At 47.2% G+C, this 18,853-nt stretch overlaps 2 protein-coding genes across 2 annotated transcripts in view; one reads left to right on the top strand and one right to left on the bottom strand.

The window, feature by feature from the left end:
* The window catches only part of LTF (lactotransferrin), a 29,825-nt gene extending 15,231 nt beyond the window's left edge, over positions 1-14,594 (top strand). The window contains exons 10-17 of the mRNA XM_012770299.3: positions 423-513; positions 1,322-1,369; positions 2,381-2,536; positions 4,293-4,434; positions 8,427-8,494; positions 11,440-11,624; positions 12,808-12,997; positions 14,382-14,594. Of these exons, the coding sequence (XP_012625753.2) occupies positions 423-513; positions 1,322-1,369; positions 2,381-2,536; positions 4,293-4,434; positions 8,427-8,494; positions 11,440-11,624; positions 12,808-12,997; positions 14,382-14,416 (915 nt within the window). The 3' untranslated portion in view covers positions 14,417-14,594. The remainder of the gene's footprint in view (positions 1-422; positions 514-1,321; positions 1,370-2,380; positions 2,537-4,292; positions 4,435-8,426; positions 8,495-11,439; positions 11,625-12,807; positions 12,998-14,381) is intronic.
* Positions 1-18,853, bottom strand: part of HIGD1A (HIG1 hypoxia inducible domain family member 1A) — a 463,894-nt gene that overhangs the window by 404,288 nt on the left and 40,753 nt on the right. The window lies entirely within an intron of this gene.

Consider the following 18,853-nt stretch of genomic DNA (forward strand, 5'->3'; position numbering starts at 1 on the left):
GGCTAAAGAGGGAATTCTGCAGTCCTTATGAGTCCATGTTTCTGTGTTGGAGTGAGGGCTTGTTCATTCGCATGGCGTGCCAGTCTGCTCCTGTGTTGGACGGCTTCTGGGCAGCACTTTGAGTGCAGTACTAGTGAGCTCAGATTAGACGAGGCCAGCTGTTCCCATCTGTGTCTTCAGTGAGTGAGGCTGGCAGGAAGCTGTCCCAAGAGTGCCTGGGACACAGAAAGGATTTTGTTCAGAGGATGCAGGGCTAGTGCAACCTGTGCCTGGTCTTCCCAGTAGAATTGACAGCACAAAGGGCAGGCAGGGCTGGTTTCACAGGGGTGCCTGACGTAAAGCCTTTCTCCCTGAGAGCTGTACAGACAGGCAGGACAGGAAGCAGCCTCACTGGGGTGCTGAGATCTGCTCTGTCTTTGCAGAAAGGAGAAGCTGATGCCATGAGTTTGGATGGAGGATATATCTACACTGCGGGCAAGTGCGGTTTGGTGCCCGTCCTGGCGGAGAACTCCAGTAAGTTTGGAGTTTGTGTCCTGTCTGGTTTATGCCCTCTGGACTGTGGGGCCGGGGGTGGTAACCCCACTCAGTAGCTCCAGATGCAGACAGCAAGTTGGATAGATGCGTTCACATGGGAGAATCAGGAGAGAGAATAAATGCAGGGGGGGCCGTGTTACCCATAGAGCTTATTGTGTTGAAAACTGACAAAGCACAGATTAGTTTCATTTTCTTAATTTTAAAAAAGATTGTAGTGAAGTATAACATACACGCAGGAAAGTGCACTTCAGCAGCTGTGCACCCCATGCACTTGTGGAAGTGATGGAGACACAGCAAATTTCACAAGTCCCCTGTGTCCTCCTGTCACTCTTGCAAGGGCAGCCCCTTTCCTGACTTCTAAGGGCACAGATCGGTCCTGCCTATTTTTGAACTTTATGTTAAAGGAGTTATAAAGCACGTGCTTTTTATGTCTGGTTTCTCTTGCTGAGCTTCACACTAGTGGTAGTCATCCATCTAGGCGCGCAGTTGTAGACCGTTCAGTCTCGTTGCTGTATAGCATTCTGTGGTGTGAGTCTCCCACAGTTAGGTAGCCATTCGACTGGGCATGGGCATTTGGGTCATTTCCAGTTGGTGGCTGTTGAGAACAGTGTTGCTATTGACTATCCGTGTCCATGTCTTTTGGTGAACACATATATACATTTCTGCTGCATGGAACTCGTGGAACAGTCTCTTTGGATTTGATTCTTCATTGTTGAGATTTAAAAGTTCGTTTCTTCTCGGTACATCTGAGTGTTTAATGATGTCTTGCTTGCCTTTATTCTTTCAGAATCCCAAACAAACAGTGACCTTGCTTGTGTGGATAGACCCGCGGAAGGTGAGTTGGCATTAGTCACTTTCAGGGACAAGGCTAAGTTCTCGTTGCTGGAGGAGGAGGTAGCAGGAACTTAAAAACTCACGAAAAAGATTGTAGCCACAGAAGCCATAGGTACTTTTAAAGATGCAAATAATTCATAGAGGAATAATAATTATAATTAATGTTTATATTGACCTTCATGCTTGGCAGAGAACATTCATGTGGTTCCTCATTGTGTCCTGGTCACATGGAAGAAGGGGGTCATTATGTCCTGGTCACATGGAAGAAGGGGTGCTTCCCCTTTTATATGTATGAGGAAACAGTGGCCTGGAGAGTCCCCAAGTGCCCAGGAGCTCATGCACAGCCTTAGATAATACTGTGGCAGAGCCTGGGCTTCAACCAGGGTCTCTCGTGCCAAATCCAGTGCTCTGTGTACCACCAGCACGTGTCCACCAGAGCTGGTGCTTACTCAGCTTTGGAAGAGACTCGGCACTTGCCCTCAGTGGGCATCTGTCAGGTGTATCTGTCGGGAGGAGGATGGCCACCACATTAACCCTGTCACAGTGCAGGGCTTGGTTCACACTCGGCTCAGGCCGGTCCTTGGAGACACCCTCTCCCCCATCCACACAGCAGGTAATCTTGCCTGATGCACATTGAAGTTGGAGACTTGTGCAATTTTGGGGTCAGTCTTGTTGTTCAGTGTTTGTTGCTTTAGTAGCCCACATCTAAAGGTGACTTGCTGGTTTGTAACTCGGGTACACTGTGTGGCTGGTGGAGGACAGGGTCCTGCAATCACTTCAAGAATCAGCTTTTCTTACTATTTTATTTCATAGCTCAGATCAGTCTCACCTTAATGCAGGGAAGCAGCTTATGCTCTTTAGGTCTGCCTAACCTTGGCCAACTACTTGGGGGAATGGTTGCCTAGAGATGCTTCTTGACCTATTTCGGCCGGGTTGCAGATAGCTGTACTAGAATCCATATGCCAGGTCTCCGGGAGGCTAAGACTTTCTCTTCTGTCATCCGTTGTGCAAGGCTATCTTGCTGTGGCAGCAGTTAGGAAATCAAATGCTGGTGTCACCTGGAACTCTCTGAAAGGCAAGAAGTCCTGCCACACCGCTGTGGACAGGACCGCAGGCTGGAACATCCCCATGGGCCTGCTCTTCAACCAGATAGACTCCTGCAAATTTGGTAAGGGTCCTGAGGGTGTCATGGGTGGGCCATCCGGGAGGACTAGGCACACTGTGCTGTGGAACCTTAAGGAAGGGAGGGGGACAGGGGTTACAGGCTGACTGTGGCTCACAGGTCTCTTTTGGCATATGCAAGTTCTCCCTGTGGCTGCCTCCTGCAGTCTTGGATGCACTGGGAGCTTCCCTGCACAACACTTTTCATGTTCCATCCACCCTTCCCCAGGATAAAAGCTTTGAATATCTGCCTGTTTCTCTGCACCCTGAGAATGGATGCAGGTTCCAAGAAATGCATTTTTTTTTTTTACCCTATGGAACTCCAGATCTAAATTCTTCATAGCGCTGGCTTCTCAACTTGGGGAAAGGCACATGCCTGCCTCATGAAAGGTGACTTCTGTTACTGAACAGAAGTGACTGCTTGTTCCACATTGCAAAAGAACCTGAACAGGACCTCAAGGGTCTGGCTCATCCTGCTTCTGGGCCTTCTCTTTCTACCACACTCCACCCTCACCTTGGTCAGCGTGAGCCCTGCCCTGCCCTGCCCATCTGCTGTGGGCCTGGTGACATGGAAGTGGGTGGCATGTTTTCACCGTGCCCCCCAAGCCCCTTGTGCAGGCATCTCCTAGAGCAGGGCCCCGCTGCCTTGCGAATGGGTTTGGAGCTGGCTGGGCAGGCATCCACGCGGCTCTGCTCCTCACCGGCGGTGCACGCTGCCTCTGCTCTTGCCCGCCCCACAGCTGCCTCCAAGCCGTAGGGAAGCTGCCAGGATGTGGGAGCCCCCAGCCTTTCCTGAGGCACGTAGTGTGGCTCTTCCAGCGGCAGAGGCTGCAGGAGCCTGGTGATGGGTGGCTCTTGCTCCATGGGGCAAGGGCAAGGCTTTCTTGTCACCTTTATTTCCTCTTCCTTGGGTTAAATCCCACAATGGGGTTAATTCAGATTAGATTCAACTGCAAGGAACAGAACACTCCTGAAATCATAGAGGCTTAATTAAACAAGACAATAGTTAGTTTCTCCATCCTGGAAGTGAAGTCCAGAGGTGGGTTGTCCAGAGCTGGTATTAATATGACAGCTTGATGTCAGAGACCAGGGCTTTGAACATCGGGCTATTCTGCCATTTGTGGCTTCCATGCTCAAGGTCACCTCATGGCCCTCATCACAGCTGGAGGTCCAGTCCCTGCTTCTGCATTCCAGTGCAGGACCAGGATGAAGAACAGGAATGAGAAGGGCAAAAGGCATGTGACAACTGTCTTTTAGGGGGGTTCTCAAGAAGCTGACATCCAACACTCCTGCTCATATTTCACTGGCCAGTACCTGGCCACATGTCTGCATCAGCCGCAGGGCACCCGATGAGTCTAGTCTTTATACCAGAGGGCTGGGTGCCCAGGGAAAAAGCAGGGTTTCCATTCCTGAGCAACAGGGAAGGCAGATCCTGGAGCAGGCAGCTAACTAGCAGCCCCGCAGCTAATGGCCATACGGTCACCACCAGCGTCCCCAGCTCGAGGCGGTGATGGTGGGACCCTCTGTGCAGTCGTGACTCTTGTTCCCAGCCGTGGTCGGGTTCTCTGTCAATGCTACAGTCTGAAGCTCTTCTGATTTCTGGAGGGTCCTGTGTTGGTGGTAGACTGTCACTTTGCGATAGCGAGTTCTATGTGTCCTGGGCGATATAACGAACTGAAAACAAGCTGCGTCACCTGCTAGGTAAAAGGCATTTACGTTGACTCGGGTTGGAAGAGCTGACTCCCCATGTTCCTTCTGCCCAGATGAATTCTTCAGTGAAAGCTGCGCCCCTGGGTCTGCCCCGGGTTCCAGGCTCTGTGCTCTGTGTGTTGGCAACGACAGCGGGCAGGACAAGTGCGCGCCCAACAGCAACGAGAGGTACCACGGCTACACCGGGGCCTTCAGGTGAGTCTGTGACCGAGCTTCCTCAGGACAGGGGCTCTTCCCTCGTCCTCCAGCATGTTGGCACTGCAGTTCTAAGGGGTCAGATGTGGGCTGGCACAGGAGAGCCAGGGTCACCCCGTGAGTTTGCTGTTTGTTGGGCATCACCAGCGAGGCCCCCCCCACCACGCCCACCACCCCAGAGAGTGGAGGCTGGCACTGGGCTGTCTGCCCTCAGCTCTGCTGTGCTCCTCCCGTGGCTTTGAGCCAAGTCAACCGCAGTGGGCCTCCCCGTCTTCATTCTCAAATCAAATGGAAGGAGGGTTTGCTGTCTTACCTGCTTTCTACAATGCGATTTTACGAGGAAGAATTCTTTTTCCCATAGCCACCACTCTCTCCCTTCCCGTAGATGCCCATTATGTCTTATATTTTTCACTTTTCTCTTTGACTTTGACCTTAGAAATGGCAAAAAAAAGAAAGCGCAATAATGAATAGCGGTGTTAGTCTCCGGTAGTGAAGTGAAAAATAAACCAAGAATAAGTTTTCAGAATTCACTTAGTGATGAGAACCACTTAGTGATTCATAAAAACTATCCACTCCCCCCACACTTTACAGTTTCATTCTTTTGGGCACTGCTTCTCGGTGGTGCTATTTAGGTCTTTTTCTCCATTCACCAAGAGTGTATTTCATCACTAGATGGCGTCACGTATCTGACAAACTATATGGCCTTTGAACTTTTTAATATAAATTCAGTAGCCTTTGCTCCTGACTTTATGATGGAATGATATAAAAGTAGCTTTGGCGATACTCTGAGTGACTTGTAAAAATTCCCCAAGAAGCAACAAAAAGAAATTTTTGTGAATGGACAAAAATATCTTTAAGGGACTAAGGATGTGCGAATGGAAAAGCCATGATGTGATTCCACTGAAAAGTATTCAGTAGGCTCATCTGGTGAGAATCCAGAGGAATCATGGGGTCCTCTTTTTTTCCAGACCTGCAGCAAGGTATTATTTCACTGGAAACAGCTACATTTTGGTTTTCCTATTCATACTATACATTATACTTTGTGTGTTGTTCAAATTATATCTAGAAGCTAGATTGGGGAAATTTATAGCAAATTAATCGAAAGCTGAAACCCAGAGTCTTATTCACCCCTGTATTTCTAACTAGCATCCTTATACCTCTGGTTTTTAATCTTTAACATTCAGCTATTTTCTGCTAACTTTCTACTATGGAAGAAGATGATCTAGCCCCTCACACTGTTCCCTGTGCTGCTTCCACCCAACATCCACTCTCTTTAGCACCCGATAAGATGATGTCATATTTAGGGCTTACATTTATTAGGACTACCTAAGCATTATATTCTCATATGAAACACGTGGTGTAATAGGATTATATTTCCCCTATTGTGCAAACTTTTTGTTTACTCTGAAGTTTATAGATGTCTTCTTATTGTTTTTCCTTGTTTATTTTTTGTGCTTTTTTTTTTTTTTAAACACTAAGGCATCTCAAAACTCTCTTGCCAGTAGTGTAAATCTCCTAACCACACGTATACACACCCAGTGGGTGCTGTCTCAGTTTCATTGTTTGCAGGGAAATGTCGCTCCTGAGGCCTCCGTCCTCTTGCTCCAGCCTGGGTTGGCTGCCCTCTAGGCCTCCTGCACTTCTGTGGTCCTGAGGGTCCTGCTGATTGTCACTCTGGGGTTCCCTCGAGCTCACTTCATGTCAGGTTGCCTCTTTCCTAGATCCCACATCTTTAACTTCCTTGGTTTTGTTGGGACAGAACACATGCCCCGGCAGCTCCCTGAGAAAGGGTGAATAACAGTTGCTACTTTTTGCATATTTTCATGTCTGAACACATCTGAACCTTTGAAATGATTTGTAGTCTGGCTAGATAACTAAGTGTAGGTTGGGAAAGATTTTCCCTAGGACTTTTGACAGCATTTCTATATCTGGGAAATGGCAGCATTAAGCTATTTTGATCAACTTGCCCGCTAAAAACAAGTGAAAATGCTGGATTAATGCACATACACATGCATTCACTGTACACATCTTAGAAGCATTAAATAACTGACAATAAGGAATTATCAGACTAAAATCTAAGGGAGAATAGGAATTCAGAGAGCTAAGTGGAGCCACTTTGTCCTGAGGACATTTACCTATTCTGACAAACTTGACCCCAAGAGGTTACATATACTCTTAAGGTAAGAGTGAACTCTTCTAGTAACTTCCATGCTCAATCCCAGGGGGCTTTAAGTTGCTCATGTGTTGAGGAAAACAGGGAAGAACACCATCCCTGAGAAATTGAAACCATGGACCAATTCTTGCATGGATTTGTAATTCAAACTCATGTTCCTTAGGTCCAGAAATTCTCAACTCATAAATATTTTTTAAAGTGGTCCCAGACTTAATGGTCCCTCTATGAACATGTCTAGAAGACAGTGTCTTCAGATTAGTCTTCAAAGACTACTCAAAAGTACTCTTTCAATGACAACGAGCAGTACACAGTTAAAAGTAATTATAATAATATTGATGAACTTGCAGGAGAAAAAAAGTTGCCAGAAGCAAAATCCAACAGAAAAAGCAAGTTAATAGTTTTAAAAAGAAATAGAACTTTTAGAAAAGAAAAAATCCCCACGGCAATTGAAATTAACTATGCAACTGATCCATTGTAGCAGATTAGAGACATAGCTAAAAAAGTAAATTAGTGAAGTGAAAGATATGTGAAAACAATTATCCAGAATGTAGCATAGAAAGACAAAAAAAAAAAGGAAAATATAGCAAATTCAAAAATTTTAAAACATTCATCCATTGTCTTCTAGTTTCTAGAATTGTTGAGAAATCGGATAACATTTTTGATTCCTGGTTTTTCATACATGACTTTCTTTCTTCTCAAAAACTCTTTGAATCATTTTTATCTCTAGTGTTCTAAAACTTTATAATAATTTTTTTTATGGGACTCTTAATTCATTGGATTGGGCAATTGATGGGGTTTCTTCATCTGGAAATGCAAGTTATTCTATTCTGTGAAATTTTATTTCATTATTTCTTTGATAATTTCCATCCTTCAATTTTCTCTGATTTCCATTTAAACTTTACAGAGGCTAAAAGAAGTTTAAGAGCTGACTGTTAGCTCTGTGTCAGTTGCCAAGCTTTTGTGAATACTGAGCCTCACTGTAGAGCAATTGGTTTGTGTCATTTTATTGTGGGCGTCCAAATATAGGAATCTATAGGTGTTTTTCTTGAGTTGAACAGATTCCCCAGAGAAGAAATCCTGCTGTCTGCTACTTGGGGGCTATAACCCTAACAAGCCACCCTTCTGGAAGCTGACTGGGGGAAAGTGGCTGTGATTTAACTTTCTAAGATATAGATTTTTCACTCCATTCTGTATTTAGTGTTGTACCTCTGCCCTCAGCTGTATTTGATTCTCTAATCCACGGTGTTGTTCAGGTTCGACCTCCCCAGGGAATGAAACTTCACTCTTCTGCCAGGGGGAGGGAGGAGCAATCTCCCAGCTGCTTGGGATATTAGGGTACCTAAGCTGCAACGTATATAGGCTCTACCCATTCTTCCTGTTCCCAGCCACGTTTAACAGTGCCTAGCACCTCGCATTGCTAACCCTTTCTGGAATTCTGCAGTTCACATCCACTTTCTGCTGAGTTTCTCTCACTTCCAACTTAATTTCCATCTTTCTTTGCTCTGTTGGGTCAGTCACTGCTTACCCATTTGCTGCATAACTTCCAAACATTGTCATTATTCTCTCACTCTATTTTATGGGTTTATAGCTTTTAAAAAAATCTTAATAATATCATCTTATTGGCACTTTAGAAGGAGGGAAGTTCCACATATGTGTCCAATCTGTCATTTTAAACTATAAGTTCCTGGAAATATTTGTCTTTATCTTTTGCATGTTTACTTCCATGTTTCCATTTTTTGGAATGCAGATTACAAATATTTATGAAAATGCTAGTAGTTTCTGTTCTCCAGTGATGTCCTTATTTTCTGGAACATTTTAGGTGCCTGGCTGAGAACGCTGGAGACGTTGCATTTTTGAAAGACGTAACTATCTTGCAGAACACTGATGGTAGGTGAAGATGTTTCCTTTTCTCCTTGAAAGCAGAGTCTTGGGCATGGCAACACATCTTAGTATTCATATTTGCAGTTGGGAAGTTGCTATGGCATTTTCTGGACTTTTGATTAAAAGAATTCCAAAATTCTTTACCACAGCAAGCAACATGGTAACATCTGTAGGCATCATGTTGATTTGAAAGCAGAATGCACACATACAACACACACATACACAGATACTAGTCATACTCAGTAGCAAATGTGTCCCCGGCTTTGTCTAGTCAACTGGAGAAACACACCATCTCCCTGCATCAGATCACACATGCCTATAGGAAACAGAGTGGATGATGCTAAGAAACTGAACATACCCCAATAAAGTTTCCCTTTTTAAAAAAGGAAGTAGAGAGCATCATTCAGCACCACATGAGTCCTCGGTTTGCAAACTCCTTGGGAGTTAGTGGGGACAAAATCACAGGCAGTTTGCAGATGACAGAAGATGATCTACCAGCCAGGGTTTGAACAATCATTCTGTCTTCTGATCTCGAGATGAAAATAATAATGACCAAATTCAGGACTCCTTAGCCATTTGCTACCTTCCGAGCTGAATCTCTCTCTGTAGGCCCCACCCAGCACCCCGACTCCTCAACCTCAGCCGATGGCTGGTTGTCTTGTACCCTGAGAAAGAACCGCCTCCACCCTCTGCCTCACTCCTTCTATGATCTCTGCAGTCACAGCCCCTTCTCCTCTCACCCCTCCTCATGGCACTCAGGACAGGGATTAAAGCCAGACATATATGTTTAAAATGATTTTAGTATCAGATAGAGAAACCCAAGAGAAGGTTTTCTCATGGAGAGAGAGCAGAGAGACAAGCAGGGGCTGAGCCATGCACCATGCCCATATCACATGCATAGACACACCTATGGTTACATTTACAGTCTGTGAACCCTTTGATCCAAGCGATCTCCAGGGATCTGACTGATGTCACATTTAATTTTAAGGTTCTCTGATAACTTTACAATGGTGCTTTATTGGAATCAATGAAACGTATTTGATAAACCCATCCTGGAGGTTCCTGTCCTTTCTCTGGTTGCACTAAAAGCATTTGAATATGAAAGAAAGGAGAACACAATTTCTCCTTGAATATAAACCAGCTATTCTTTTTCTAGAATTTACTGGAAACTATGGCATAGGTAGAGCTTTTTTTGTTTTTAAAACATTAAAAGAGAACTTTTAATAGCTTTATTGGGATAGAATTCATTTTCTATAAAATCCACCATTCAAAGTGTACAACTCAATGATCTGACCACATTCACAGATTGTGCAATCACAGTCCAACTCTAGAATGCTCATGTCCCCCCCATAAAGAAACCCCTTCACCTATAGGCAGTTACTCTCCCCTTCCCTCCTGCCCCCTTAAGTGCTGGCAACCATCAATTCACTTTCTGTCTCTGTAGGTTTGCCTGTTCTGGACATTTTACATAAATGGACTCATACAACACATGGTCTTTTGTGACTGGCTGCTTTTTTCACTTAACATCATGTTTTCAAGGTTCATCCATTTTGCAGCATGTGTCAGCACTTCACCCCCTTTTATTGCAGATAATATTCCACTGTATGAACACAGCACTAACTTTTTTTGATTTCAAAATATTAAGGGGGCACAAATGTTTTTGGTTACATGGATCACTTTAGTAATGATTGAGTCACAGCTATAAGTGTGTCTATCACCTAAATAGTGTTCATTGTACCCCTTTGTTAGGTTTTCGCCCATCCTCTCCTCCCCCTACCCTTACTTGATTTCCACTGAATTTTACTTCCCTCTGTACTCATGTGTGCTTATTGGTTAGTTCCAATTTAATAGTACATGTGGTATTTGTTTTTCCATTCTTTAGGTACTTTACTTAGGATAATGGTCTCCAGTTCCATCCAAGTTGTTGCAAAAGACATTACATAGTCCATGACATACATATATACCACATTTTGTTAATCCACTCTTGAATTGATGGGCACTTGGATTGATTCCACTTCTTTGCGACTATGAATTGTGCTGCAGTAAACATTCAAATGCAGGTGTCTTTTTGATAAAAATGACTCCTTTTCCTTTGGGTAGATACCAAATAGTGGGATTTCTGGATCAAATGGTGGGTCTACTTTTAGTTCTTTGGGGAAATCTCCATACTGTTTTCCATAGAGGTTGCACTATTTTGCAGTCTCACCAATGGTGTGTAAGTGCTCCTTTCTCTCTGCATCCATGCCAGCATCTATTGTTTTTGGACTTTTTAACAAAAGCCATTCTAACAAGGAAAGGTGATATCTCATTGTGGTTTGGATTTGTATTTCCTTGATGATTAGAGACATTACTGACACTAGTGACATTAATTTGCATTTCCCTGATGATTGCTGACATTATACCTGTTCCTGTCATGCTTTCTCCTGTTGTTCTTCAGGCAAGTGAGGGAGGAGACTGAGCCTCCCTCCTGTGGGCCTGGGCAAGCGTGGTTTACTCTGGTAGTGGTTCCCAGACCTGGGCTGACTGAGCAATGTCCTAGGCAAAGCCTCTGAGACCATAAACCCGGAACAACTTGCTCTGTAGATTTAGGGCTATGTGAATGTGATTTTTCATTTGTTTTGATTTTGCATTTTTTCATGTTTATTGACCATTTGTCTGTCATCTTTTGAAAAGTTTCTGTTCGTGTCTTTTGCCAACTTTCTAATGGGGTTGTTTGTTTTTTTTCTTGCTGAGTTGCTTGAGTTCTTTGTAGATTCTGGTTATTAGCACTATTGTGTTATATATGTGAAATTCATATAGCCTGTGCAGGACAAAGCTTCCTTCTCTCCCTCCCGTCACCACAACCCCAGCGTGTGCATTTGAGACGCCAGTGGGATGGCAACACCCACTCAGAGAGGACTCTTTGACTAAGCAGGGAAACAAGGCTGATGTTGTCTTCTTTCTCTCCCCAGGAAAGAACACTGAAGCATGGGCTAGAGATTTGAAGCTGGAGGACTTTGAACTGCTCTGCCTTGATGGCACCCGGAAGCCTGTGACTGAAGCTCAGAGCTGCCACCTGGCCATCGCCCCAAATCATGCTGTGGTATCTCGGAAAGATAAGGTGGAACACCTTCGACAAGTGCTGTTCAGACAGCAGGTGTGGACCTTCAGGGCCTCCAGCTCTTTGTTAACTGTGTGGGCTCCTGTTAGTTGGGGAGAGCGCAGAGCTAAGTGAACCAGCCAACTCAGACCTTTCTTTCCAGTCCCTCTGCTCGGAGCTGGTGGTGACAGTGCTTGCTCCATGCTATGGGGCTGCCCAGAGTCTCCACAAGAACCACAGAGGCTTTGACTCCAGGCTTTCTGGGATTCAGTTTGTGCCCTGAGTCTCTGTGCCCCTGGGCTTGTGCACTCACTGCCTGGCTCAGGGACTGTCACTGTCCTGCTCCCTCCTGTTGTTCTTCAGGCAAATGAGCCTCCCTCCTGCAGGCCTGGGCAAGGGTGGTTTACTCTGGTGGTGTTTCCCCGACCCTGGGCTGACTGAGCAATGTCCTAGGCAAGGCCTCTGTAACCACAGACACAGAGCAACTTGCTCTGTAGATTTAGAGCTATGTGAATGTGATTTGAAGGAGATCCTAAAATTTCCTTAAGATCTGGGATTCTCTATTAGAAACTTCTATTTTATATCACAACATCATGGTTCTAAGTGTGCTGTTAAAGACAATGGCCCTGGAATAGTAATGGCCACAATGACTGGCTTTATGGAGCCCTTACTGTGCACACTCACTGGTGCTGGAGTGGCTCTGCCATCACTGGGGTGCTTGGCTGTCTCAAGTCCCTGGGCGGGAGCCCTGGGCATGGAGGAGGAACTGTAGCTGAGGGCGGCAGAGGGACCTGCCTGCCTGGTTAGTGGCAGAAATTGGGTTTTCCTATGCAGTCTGCCTTTCTGCGAGAGCTGCCTCTTAGAATGTTCTAGGCAATCAACTTTTGGGGGCAGATCTCGTTGGCTTGGCTGCCACCTAGTCAGTCTTGGCTGTCACCTAGTCACCCATAAGAAGCCCTGTGGGAAGAGATCATCAATTGAGAAGGAAGGAAAGATGACAGGAGATGAGACCGGAAGTGAGGTGGGGCTTGGGCATGGCCCAGGTGGGCCTGCCACCATGAACTTGGCAGGGCAAGAGTCCGCCAAGGAGGCAGAACGACTCCAGAACTCAGCTCCTTTTGCCCACCCTGGGTTTTCCCAGGGCTGATCCTGGATGGAAGAAACACCCCTGACCTCTGCTAATTCATGAGCCCTCCTCGTTTCCTTGGCTACACACTTACCATCTGTCCTTTCAACTCAGGCTCAGTTTGGAAGAAATGGAGCAGACTGCCCAGGCAAATTTTGCTTGTTCCAGTCCAAAACCAAAAACCTTCTGTTTAATGACAACACTGAGTGTCTGGCCAACCTCCATGGCAAAACAACATATGAAAAATATCTGGGACCACAGTATATCACAGCCACTACTACTCTGAGACGATGTTCAACTTCCGGTAAGTAGACCCTAGCTAGCATCCCTGAGAAACCACCAGGCGGGAAGGTCAAGGCTTGAGGGCCAAACAGCATTCTGGGAGTGAAAATGGGTATAAAAATATTAAGGCAATATAATATCTCTATACTTCAGGAAATTATAATCTCATTGACAGGGTGAAAGAATTAGAGAACAAAATAAAGCAGTATGTAATATGCTAAATTTTTATAATGCTGATAATGATTGTCATGAAGTTTTTGGAAATTGATAATCCATTTGATTCAGTAACATGAAATGTATCTGTATCCACGTGCATTGAGAAATAACAAAATCTGGTTTCGAGACGGTCACCATAGATACCAATTGTAGAGAATATGAATTCTCAAAAATTCAAATGTAGGAAAAAATATCTTAGCCAGGAAAATGTACTGATAATAATTTAATCCTTTAAGTACAACAGAGTGTTGTAAGGCTCCTGGTGACAGTTCTGAGATTCAGTGTACACCAACTCCCCTGTGCATGGTGATCATCTAGATTCATCCTCCTGATCCCTCAGCCAGAGAGCAGGGGGCATTGGGGTGCCGTTGGTCCAGGGATGAGGATAGGGCCAGGAATCTCTTTATCAGTGATTCTCAACTAGGGCCAGTTTTGCCCCCGAGAGGACATTTGGCAATGCCTGGAAGCACTTTTAATTCTCACAACTTAGGTGGTGTTGCTGATATCCAGTAGACAGAGGCCAGGGATGCTACTGCACAGGTCAGGCCCCACAATAAAGAATTATTATCAGGGCCCACATGTCAATAGTGCCAAGGCTGGGAAATCCTGGTCTACATTGATCAGTAGCCCAGGTCACTGTGATGCGGGTAAGGACCCCCACTTTGAGAAATACAGCTATAGGACGGTTCTTGTGAGCAGCCAGCTCAGGACTGCTCAGACCGCGTGCCCCTTGAGGGCAGGGCCTGTCTGTCCAGCTGTGTGCCCAGCCCTTAGCACAGTGACTGACACAGAGCAGGTGCTCAGCCAGTATTTGTGAGTGGATGAGTGAATGAGTAGATGAACACTACTGCAAACAGATTTGCATGAAGACGACATTCCAGAAGAAACTACAGTACTACCAATGTCTCGTGAACTTGATCGTGACTTTGGTTCAATTAGAGACAAGTGGGGTGGGGCGGCTGTGCCCCTCAGACCAGAGTAGTGAGCACCCCGGCTGGCGAGGGCCAGCCCTCCGATCCCTCAGACACCGAGGCTGCGACAGTAGCAGTGGGCAAGTGGGGAAAACGTGAGTGCAGCAGAGAAAACTCTGCCTCAGCCTCCTCCTTGATTTATTTGATTTTAAAAATTCATTTGTCGATTTAAAGTAAAGAAATCTGTTTCCGAGCCTCCTGTTCTTTTGTGTCCCACAGCACTCCTGGAAGCCTGCGCTTTCCTCCGGAAGTAAAGGCCAAGAAGAGGAAGAGGACGGCCTCCCCAGGGAGCCTGCAGCCACTCTGGTTCTCAGCCTTGTCCCGTGCCAGGCCTCATCCCCTGGGGAGGGCAGCGTTTGCCAAGCCACCTGTTTTCACAATCCCCTGCTTTCGTCTCGGCAAGAAATAAAATTAGAAAAATCGTTGACTTTCTCTCCTTGTAAAGTGTCCTTCATCTTTTCTAGAAGTTCATATGTCTGAACAGGCACGTGTGCAGTTGGACCTTTCCTCCCAAGTGTTCTGGGCCCAGCTCCTCCTCACCCTGCAGCCCTGGGTGCCCAGTGGTCGGGAATCTAGGGCCAGGCCAGCCCGGGCCGCTGTTCTTCCCAAGGGGATCTGGTTGATTGTTCACGTAGTTGTGTCGGTATGTGTGCGTGAGTATGCCTGGGAGTGTGTGCGCGTGCGTGTGTGCGTGCGGGTGCGTGTTTCCAAGGCAGGGCAGGAATAGACAGCCTAGGAATCAAAGGGTTAATGAAAGAAACTGAATATTAGGAAGATAGGTGTTTACTTGGTATTTTAAATAAATACCATCCAGTACAGTAAATGTACAGATTTGGACAAAATAGGAAAATGTGTGAAATACTTCTGTCCCTCGGCCTGACTGGTCCTCGACTTCTGTTAACCTCTAGTCACTGGTTTTTTTTACCCACTTTTCTCCAACATACTCTTTGAAGCATAGTCTAAGCTGACTGTCTGTGCTTTCTTCCTTTCTGTTCTCTCTTCCCCCCACTGCAGTTCGACTCTAACCTATTCACTCTCCTGAAATGTTCTGGAACGGGACACCCCACCCTCCTGAGCGCCAAGCTCACAGGGCTTTTCAGCTGTCTCCCCGAGGGGCCCCTAGGTCCCGCTGACCATGCACTCCTTCTTGAAACCTGTTCTCTCGCCTTCCGTGGTACCCTTCCCCCTTTCTGGTCTTCCTTCCACTGAGCCTTTAAAAATTTTTTAAATTGATACAACATCATAATGGTGCATATTTATGGGGTACATGTGATATTTTGATACATGCGTGAAATGTGTAATGATCAAATCGGGGTGATTAGTATATCCGCCACCTGGAACATGTATCATTATTTGTGTTGAGAGCATTTCAAATCCTCTCTTCTAACTATTCTGAAATATACACTCTATTATTGCCAACTATAGTCACCCTGCTGTGCTATCCAACACTAGAACTTGCTCTTCCTCTCTAGCTGTATGTTTGTACCCATTAACCAACAACTTCTCTTCACCCCCTCACCCTTCCCAGCCTCTAGTATCTGTCCCTCTGCCCTGTCCCTCCATGAGATCCACTGTTTTAGCTCCCACACGTGAGGGAAAACATAGGACATTCGTCTCTCTGTGCTTGGCTGATTCCGCTTAGCATAACAGCCTCCAGTCCATCCATGCTGCTGCAAATGACAGGATTTCATTCTTTTTATGGCCTAATAGAATTCCGCCTCTGCCTTTTTGACAGTCCGTGCTTTGTCCTTTACCTGTGTCCCCCACGGTTTTCTTCTCCGGAGTCATGTTTCTGAGCCGCTGTCTTGACACAAGGGAGGGGGTGGAGACAGAACCACGTGGCCGGGTTTCAGCTACGACCGTGCAGAGTCCCTTCCCCAATAGAAGGGGCCCGGTGGTGCCCAGGTATCTGCTGTCTCAGATCCACAACGTTCCCCTGGGAAAGGATCCTTTTCTTGCTTTTAGCTTTCTGATCAGCTCCTTAGAGCCAATAGGCAAAGCTCCGTCAACCGGGGTGAGACTGCCCCTTCTCAAGCAGAGGTCAGACGAGGGTCCCGAAATCCTGCCTCCAGCAAGGGGGTGAGCACCCGGCCACTGTTTCCCACTGTCAGTGGGACAGGTAGGTCTGAAACCTATCAGGAAAGGACAGTAGGTGGGACCCCATAATCCCGAGATGAAAATTCACTTTCTTTTCTATGTGCTACTTTGAATTATGGCCAGATACATTGTCCATCCTCACTGCTCTGAGATTATTCGGTGAGCAGCATTTGATGGTGTGGCCATAGCAGCTGCGACGCCGGCACTGTGAAACAATATTTGAACAGGATGAGCCTGCTTGTGTGAATAAGATACTCAAGTAAAATTAAAGGCGCACCAGCGAAGTCCCCTTTTCCTGGTTGAAATGAAATCTACTGTCACCGTATCTGTCTGCTCATGTGAAGTTGTCCTGCCATACCAGATGGCCCCCAAATCAAAATCATAGTGGGTTACATGACGAAACTTTCTTTCTATGTTGTGTCCATGTCCGCAGGGGTCCACGGCGGCTCTGTGGCCTGTCTCTTCATGCTGAAACCCAAGCTGAACCGGCAGCACCCACTTTGGAGCACACTGCGCTTAAGACGGGGAAAATAACTCTTAAAACTTCTGCTTGGGAGAGGCCAGGTCATCTGCATTATTTCCTTGGCCAAAACCATCCATGTGGCTGCGAGTGCAATGAGGTTGAGGGCTCAGTAGGAAGGGGCAGTGAATATTTTGGAAATAGGACACTCTACTTTCCTTTCACCTCTAAATCCGAGGCAGTTCTTTCGGTTACCTCAAGCCCACAGCTCTGTATGTCCCTCTTTCTAACAGTCACTGGGGTCAACAGAATCCATGGGAACATTCGCACTGCAGGCCACGTTCATGAGCGCAGGGAGCGTGAGCACGCATCAGGCGCTGCGGCAGACGTTGGGCACGAGCACCTCCTGCTCCTTCCCTTGAACTTGACAGCCCTACTGGTCTACGGGCTACCTGTCCCAAAGCAGGTTGTTACTCCTATTTGGGCAGAAATGAAAATAACACCAGAATCTGCATCTGAATTTTAGGGTAGGACCGGAGAGTCCATCTTAAAGGAGGAGGCCGATAGGAAAGCGTTTGTGAGGCCATTTCAGTGGAGCAAAGCGAGGCCTCTGCCCCACGGTGAGAGGTTCGAGCCCGATAGAGCTGACCTGCTCTACCACATGGACGGGGAACTCACTGTTGACCACAGCTGGGGAAGGCCAGGAGGCGGCAGGAAAGCCTGCTTGGAGGGGACGAGTGGGCCCCAGACCCACAGCAACTCAGGCCCCGAAGAAAACTGCCGTGCTGGAGGCAGTTCCTCCCCACGATGGACAGGGAGCCTTGCCGTGGACTGCTAGAACCAGGGGTCCTCAAACTACAGCCCGCGGGCCACATGCGGCCCACCTGGGACATTTATCTGGCCTGCCGAGTGTTTTTGCCACCGCTGCCTGTCCTGCTTAGCAGCCGACTTATACCGAGCCCACAGTGCGCATGTGTGGAATGTGTGCCGCACTCTCCAACGGTCTGAGGGACAGTGAACTGGCCCCCTGTTTAAAAAGTTTGAGGACCCCTTCCTAGAACAGATTGACGACTAGACTTTGTCGGCTGTGGTGCCCCTTTGGGGAACACCCAGGACTCCCAGGCCAGTGTTCAAGCGTGTGGACAGAGGACGGTGGCCCGAGAGGAGAGGGTGGTGAGGATGACAGTTGAGGGGGCAGCTGGGACGGGGAGGTGAGAGGCGGCAGGGGAAATCGAGGCCCTTGGAGCCCATTGGGGTTCAGAGGAAGGCCCTGGGCCTTCTGCAGGACAGGAGATGGGCCCCGGGATATAGTGTCTGAATTTTAAATGAGAATGTCACCCCCAAATATTAGAGGATGTGGAGACTCTTGCGGAAGGCAGGGACAGACCGAGAAAAGGAAGAGAAAGTGCGTTTCCTCAGCCTCGGCTTTGCCAGGACGACAGTCCGAGCTTTCTAGTCACTGGGAGGAACCAGCGTGTGAACTTTGACGTAGCAGAGAGATTTTCTGTTCCTCCAGGTGGAGCTGAGAGAAAGCTGAGGGCGTCATTTCCTGGTCACCCTCTAATACCGTATTTCAAGTTATTAAGCTGTTGGGCTGCGTCTGCTCCTGCGCTCTCTGCCCCCAGGGACGTGGGGAGAAGGGACAGGAGGCACAGAGGACGAGGCCTGCAGCGGTGAGATGCTGTTGTTCCAGGCTTCCCTCCCCCCACAGACCTGAGCCCCCTGTGGCCAGGCGAGCTTGTCTCAGCCCTCCCCACCCCTCCCCTGCTGCCTTCCGGCCTGGTGATCTAACACCAACCACTTCGCAGAACGGTGAGAGGAAGGCCAACAATGGTACCTCAGGTACCTGCTCTTTTCTGAGCCTGACCTTTCGAGAGGAAGTTGCAGCTTCCTCATCTCCCCTAAGTGGAATGAACCTGCTACATGTGTGACGTTTCCGAGCAAACGGAGTCACTGGCAGGGCCAGCTTTACAGGAAAAGACCCGGGCACACACAGGCACACACGGGGCACGGGGTGCACTGTGCGAGCACAGGGGAATGTGCCCGCCCGCCCACCCAGGCCTCTGTGCAGTCCTGGGGGTGCCCTTTGCCTGGGTATGTGCTGTCCCTTGCAGGGACCACAGCCTGGCCAGCA

Source organism: Microcebus murinus, chromosome 1 (genome assembly GCF_040939455.1).
Source record: "Microcebus murinus isolate Inina chromosome 1, M.murinus_Inina_mat1.0, whole genome shotgun sequence".
Taxonomy (NCBI): domain Eukaryota; kingdom Metazoa; phylum Chordata; class Mammalia; order Primates; family Cheirogaleidae; genus Microcebus; species Microcebus murinus.